The 6,730-nt window shown below is 30.3% G+C and overlaps 1 protein-coding gene across 1 annotated transcript; it reads left to right on the plus strand.

Moving 5' to 3' along the window:
- Positions 1-4,275: 4,275 nt before the first annotated feature.
- LOC149203160 (aspartic proteinase nepenthesin-2-like) lies at positions 4,276-5,559 on the plus strand. The gene has a single exon (XM_089401782.1). The coding sequence runs from the start codon at positions 4,276-4,278 to the stop codon at positions 5,557-5,559; it is 1,284 nt and encodes a 427-aa protein (XP_089257908.1).
- Positions 5,560-6,730: the final 1,171 nt, after the last annotated feature.

Genomic DNA, 6,730 nt, shown 5'->3' on the forward strand with positions numbered 1-6,730 from the left:
GTAACTCACAAAAGCTCTTTTTAAGGGAACTTTGTAAAAAGGAACTTACGTCTTAATAAAATTAGAGTTTATAGTTTCTTAAAGAACGTAAACAGTGAATTAAATCTCCTATCACAAAAGAACACTATTAGGTACCTTTACAATATTTTGATGAAAAACTATGCATCCATTAAAAAATTATCTATCATGGTGTTATTTATAAAAGGAAGCCTTGGAATGATAAAAAACATAAAATTGGGAGAAAATCCATTAGGTATGCTCTTAATGAGTTGTTAAACTTTGGTAAAATAAATGGTTAAGAAGCATTAGTTAAAAGGGAAAAAATTTGTTATGTAAATAGAAAGAAAGAGAAGCGTTTCCACTTATATAAGCTATATGGTAAGAAATTCTAGAGATAAATTACTCTCATCAAAGTAAATAAACTAGTATGATTCCCATGAGCAATTGGAACCCTACCTCAAAAATATTAAGAAATCCCAAATTATTGGGCAAAACATTTCAAATCCTTATGTAGAGAATGAAGTATTTTATGGAAGACATAAATATTGTGGTTAGATAACTCATAAAAGGGAATGCTGAGGACATTAGAAGTTACCAAACTGAAATCTTAAAAAATTGAGGGCTTATTTTTCTATCTCCCATACACTATATGAAGAATTTGGTAGTCAATAAAGGTTTCCTTAAACCAAATAATCAAAGCCTTGTTGTAGAACCAATACCCATAATTATAGGACTATTATGCCTATTTCCATATTAGGCAAGTTATAATGAAATATTTTGGAAAAAGAGATCATGATATGGCTTGAAATCCATGAAAAATAACTAAAGGCCAAGCTATCTTAAAAGGATATCATTTAGCTATAGACCTACTTTTATAGTGTTGATCACCATGGAAGAGTTTCAAAAAATATAACTCTAATATCCTTCATTATTTCATTGATTCTAGAAAATATTTTAACACAATATTGATGAACAAGATTTGGAATAAAGGTTAAAGGAACTAATATTTTCTTTCATGTTGATAAGTTTTACATCAAAAGTAAATTAAAGTGATATTTGCATGCTTAGGAACATTAACGAATGGTTGGGAGACATTAATAGTAATATATCAATGAATTGAGGTCCTCGCCTCTTCACTAACCCCTTTGGCATATGCATTGATAAAAAATAGTATTGTATAGAAGATCTTTGTTGTACTAAACTGACTCTTGTTTTTATAGTCATCATCCTTCTTCCTTTTGTGGATGATATTGTTCTTATGGTTAAGAGTCCCTACGGCATCAATAAGAAACTAATAATACAAAAGTACTTCTACTCTTATATGGATATGGATATAAAAATTGAAGAAACAAAGGTTACGTTAGTTAAATGAAAAAGTATCATCTATCATACTTTAGTTAATGATAATAAATTCCTTGAGATTTTTTTTTCACACAAATTTCTTGAAACTGAAATTCATCAGAAGCCCAGTTGTAGCTATTTCATTCAAAGAAGGACAAATCAATCATAGCAAACATATTACGAGCATGACAACAAGTTTAAATCAGTTAAACTTTGTCTATGGAATAAGAAAACTGACATCTTTTATGCTCTCACGATTCTTGCTATCTTACATGGATATGAAGTCTTGGGATGCATTATTTCTATAAAATCTTGTGGAAAGAAAGAGTATCTCTAAGATAATTTTATAACTTATAATCTAAAATTTAATGGAAATACAACCTATCTATCCTCCTCACAGAAGTCTACCTTTGTCCCATAAAAAATATGGCCATGATTAGGTACTTATAAAAAACACATATTCCAAGAGACTCTCAAAAATTTCTTCGAATCACAAACAATATTGCATGTAGCTCAAGTGAGGATGGCATGAAAGAAACATGCCAATTTTGTGACAATAGTGATATATTATTAAATATAAATATAACCAAAACCCACAATAAGGAATTACATGACAGAAGGAAATTAAGGTATGATTAGTGCAGTTATATAAGCTAAATGGGATGACAAATTCCTTTATGCATCAACCTAGGATAAGCATCAAAACTCTTCCTTTACCATATATCTCACATTACTAAGATTAAAAAACCATAAAAATTAACTAAATTATAGCTTTATCTAAGTTATTAATATTATTAATTATAAAATGAATAATATATGACTTAAACATTATACATTTTTATTCCTCTAAGCCCTAAGGCCAAAGCTAGGTTATTGGTACCACTATAAGGCCAACCCACAAGTACGATAATATTTGTCAAGGAATTATAGCTCATCATGTCACGAGTGGGATTTGAACCTAGATGGGGAACATAACGACCATTATCCCCAACCACACAAGATAATACTAAGTGACAAAGGTTCTTAATCTACTAATATATTTGTTACAATACCATGCACAGATACCATGATTTATTAATATCACATTTCCAAGAAATCACAAGTCATTTCATATGAAATTTTTTTGGCTAAATACGAAATTTAATTAAAATAGGAAAAAAGTTCATAACTACTTTCGAGATAAATTTCAACCTTTAATCTATCACTACTACTAAAAATAGTCTAGAATATTTCATGGAGATTAAATTCCTACCAATCACATAATTATTGATAATTAAATTAAAATTCTAAAAACCTTGCTTCAAATTAGACATGCGGAAACAAAGAGGTGGTCAAATGTGAACCAACTTCCATGAATTGTATAAGAAAAATGACATTGATATATATATATATATATATATATATATATATATATATATATATATATATATATATATATATATCGTAGTTTAACTTATATACAAAAAAACTCTTTTTAACTTATATACAAAAAAACTCTTTTTCACTGGAAATGTTATTATGTTGATTAATATACACTTTTGAATGCATAAAATCATTCAACGCTCTTAAAAACCCTTCGAGGACTCAAAATTTATAGATTAAACAACTTAAACTCAAGTTTTAAAAATAAAATTAACCAGAAAAAATGTCTTGAAAAATGAATTTTTGCCTATAAGTTAGGCCACACATATATAATATGATATGATATCCTATTTTAAGGTCACAACTAATCTAGACACATAATTGGTGTATGAGATGTCCTTGTTTGTGGGAAAAGGGACCCACCTCTGCATCCATTTCACTTCTAAAGTCTACAAAGGGATACATGCTCTACCCATGTCTAGTTCTTCTCAAATAGTGATATAAAATAAAATATTTGAGCATGTGAGATATGTTTTTATTATCAAAATAGACTACATAGAAATAAATCTGACTAAATTGATTAGGATTAATCTAATTTATAGATGTGATACAATTTCAAGCAAGATTTTGACTTTTTGTTATTTAAAATGCATTTTAAAATGTGTAAATTGATTCAACACCTTAAAAAATCCCTAGGGACGCTCAAACTCTCTAGATTAAACGAATTAAACTTTTTCTTTTAAATCTCTTTTGAATTTTAATTAAAGTTAACTAAAAAATTGTTGTGGAAATGACCATTTTATTTATAAGTCTTATAAGTCTTATCCATCAATTGATTATATAAAAAAATTATTTTGAAAAAAATTAAACCAGTAAAATTGATTTATAATAATTATGAATAAATATATTATTTTTGAAGAAGTTAAATAAATGAAAACCATTCAAAATAATTATGGGAATACATGTGAATAGTTATTTTGAAGAAGTTGATAAAATCAATTGGATTAGGAATAATTATGAAATAATTGTATTAATTAGTTGAATGGTATATTTAACTGATTTTAAATGAAATCTATTTAGAATAATTATGAGAATAAACTTGAATAATTCTTTTGAAGAAGTCGAATAAATCAATAGGATTGGGAATAATAATGAAATAATTGTATTAATAACTTCCACTGTATATTTAACTGATTTCCGAAGGAAATATATATATATAGTTATGAGTTTCTATATTTATTACAAGCTGAAGGAGGAGCCAATGAATCTTATCGTGAAAGTAACAGAACCAGATATATGATGTAGAACGGCAGCCAAATATAGAAAGAATTAGTCTGGGCATTTATTGTTTACGGAAAATGGGGGGTATACCATATCTGAACTCTGAAAATAAAATGGAAAAATTATGGAATGTAATCGCGACATTAGCGAGGTCTCATGAAAAGTGGCTGGGTGGCTGGCATCTTTATCCATACGTGATGCGGTCGATTATAAATTGAGATATCGTGGGACTCTGTAAAACGTGAAACAAAGGGTGCTTACTCTAAAATTCGAAGAGTGAGCAAAGAAGAGATGGTGATGGGGAAAAGTGCAGCAGCACATGTGATGCTTTTTGTTTGGTTGTTTTTAAGCATTGCGCAGGTGTCGGTGGAAGCAGGAGCAGTGCTGGAATTAGCTGTGCATCATTACAATCCCAACCTCATCCGAAATTATAGTGAATGGATCAACGTGCTGTTAGAGAGCAGAAATCAAGCTAACGGTTTAGTATCAAGATTGAGCGCCGCAAGTGATTCTACGTACAAACGCCAATTAAGTTTCGTTCCTGTTGAATCAGGGAACGCAGCAGGCGCAAGTTTTATTGTGAATGTGGGTTTTGGGACGCCTGCAAAGTATAACATCCCTATGGTTTTTGATACCTCGCAGGACGTGTCATGGATAAAGTGTGATTACAGAAATACGTCCCATACGTACAAGAAATTGGATTGCAGCTCGTGCTATACTGGCCTGGAAGGAGACGGCGTATCTTGTAGTGGAACGGAGTGCATCTTGCAAACTCAAACCAATGGTGGGAGCGCTCTCACCGCGGAGGTGAGTCATGATACACTGTGGCTGGGTTCTCATAACCTTCCAAACTTCGGATTTGGATGCGGAATCGATTTCTCACAATACCAAGGCGATTCTTCTGTTGGTCTCCTGGCTTTTGGCAGGGGCAAACTTTCGCTTCCTTCTCAGGCCCAAAGCAATAGCTTCTCCTACTGCCTTCCCAACTACTTGGATCCCGAGGCTAAAGGAAAACTGAGCCTGGGCAGGGATGTGTCGATTCCCTCCAACTCCAAGTTCACCCCCCTGTTGTCGAGTCCTATAGCTACTGCGTGGTATTTTGTTGGACTTCAGGGTATCACCGTGGGGAACACCATCCTCGATGTCCCCTCCAGCGCTTTCCAGCTCACTTCAACCGGAGGAGGGACTATATTGGCCACCGGAATCGTTATCAGCCAACTAGTGCAGCCGGCCTACGATGCTTTAAAAGCCGCTTTTGTGAAACAATTCACTCAAGCTCCTCTTGTGAATAACTCCCAAGGCCCCTTGGACATTTGTTTCAAGTATTCCGGAGACGTTTCGCTGCTAAAGCCTCCATCTATAACATACCATTTCCAGGGTGGACTCGATCTGCCTATCAGTAAAGAGGGAATTTTAACATCAGTATCGGACGAAAACATTTGCTTGGCCTTCCAAACCTCGTCAGGTAATGATTTGAGCATCATAGGAAGTCTGCAGCAACAATATTTCACTGTTTCTGTCGATCAAAACGCCAAAAAGGTCGGTTTTGCTCCTTCTGAGATCTGCCCCTCCTGATCTAGCCTAATGTTTAGTTCCTTCTGTTCTGTTATATTTGTTTATTGGGGTGAGAGGTAGGATTATTGATGTATACCTTTAATAATAATCTGCAGACGAGTGAATTTACATCAGAATAAGATTGACATTATGCCGAGTTATTAACGCCTTCATAACTATACTTGGTAAATTTTATCTTATTAATATCGCAATGTCAATATTATATTTTTTGAGTTAACAATATAGCTATAGTTAGTTTTACGACAACTGGATGGGATGGCATTTGTTTTGTATTATATATATGTATGTAAAAAGAGGGTCCATAATGCTTCTAAAAAGAATTAGTTCCTCCCAATTTTTTTAAAAACAATATAGTTGTAATTAATTTTAGGAAAACTAGAATTTATAAAGAATTCAGAGTGTTTAAGTCATTAATTACTCAATCTATGTCGGTGGCTAATGCTGTATTAGCAAAACATGACGATGCTAATATCAAGCATGAGTTTATCACATGACAAGAATAATCAGAAAAAACATGATTAAGATTGAATTTCATTTAAATTCTAATAACTATTTTTGGCTCTTGGAATTTAGTTTTTATTCATTCATTAATATATTTGAAAACATTATTTTTCCCGATTCCGTTTATATTTATTTATTAATATATTTGAAATTTTAAATTAAACATTATTTTTTCCAATTCCGTTTATAGTTATTTATTAATATATTTGAAAATTTAAATTTTTGAAATTTATTTTATAGTTATTTATATAGAATTTTGAGTAATTCTTTACGATTTAATTTTATAGGAAATAAATATTATATGGTTGTATATAAATGGAAATATTTACATCTTATTTTATAAAATAAAATAAAATAAATAATTATTAAATTCAGTTAAAATAAATAATTATTAAATTCAGTTTGTGAAATTTATTTACTTTCATTATATGACAAATTTTTTTCGATAATAAAATTATAGTACACATATTATATTAAAATAAAATTTTAAGAATAATAATAATTAATATGGATAATTGGAAAAAATTATATAATAAACCTATAAATGAAAACATATAGATATATAATTCAAATAATATATATATATATATATATATATATATATAAATATATATAAATTAAGATCATGATATCTCATAAAATAATGAGTCATATTTGTAACAATGATATT

This window comes from Pinus tabuliformis, chromosome 2_1 (genome assembly GCF_031772625.1).
Source record: "Pinus tabuliformis cultivar Carrire ecotype Pingquan chromosome 2_1, CPIR1, whole genome shotgun sequence".
NCBI lineage: Eukaryota > Viridiplantae > Streptophyta > Pinopsida > Pinales > Pinaceae > Pinus > Pinus tabuliformis.

Excerpts from the sequence above, each read along its gene's own strand:
- LOC149203160 (XM_089401782.1), top strand. The coding sequence starts at position 4,276 with ATGGTGATGGGGAAAAGTGCAGCAGCACATGTGATGCTTTTTGTTTGG.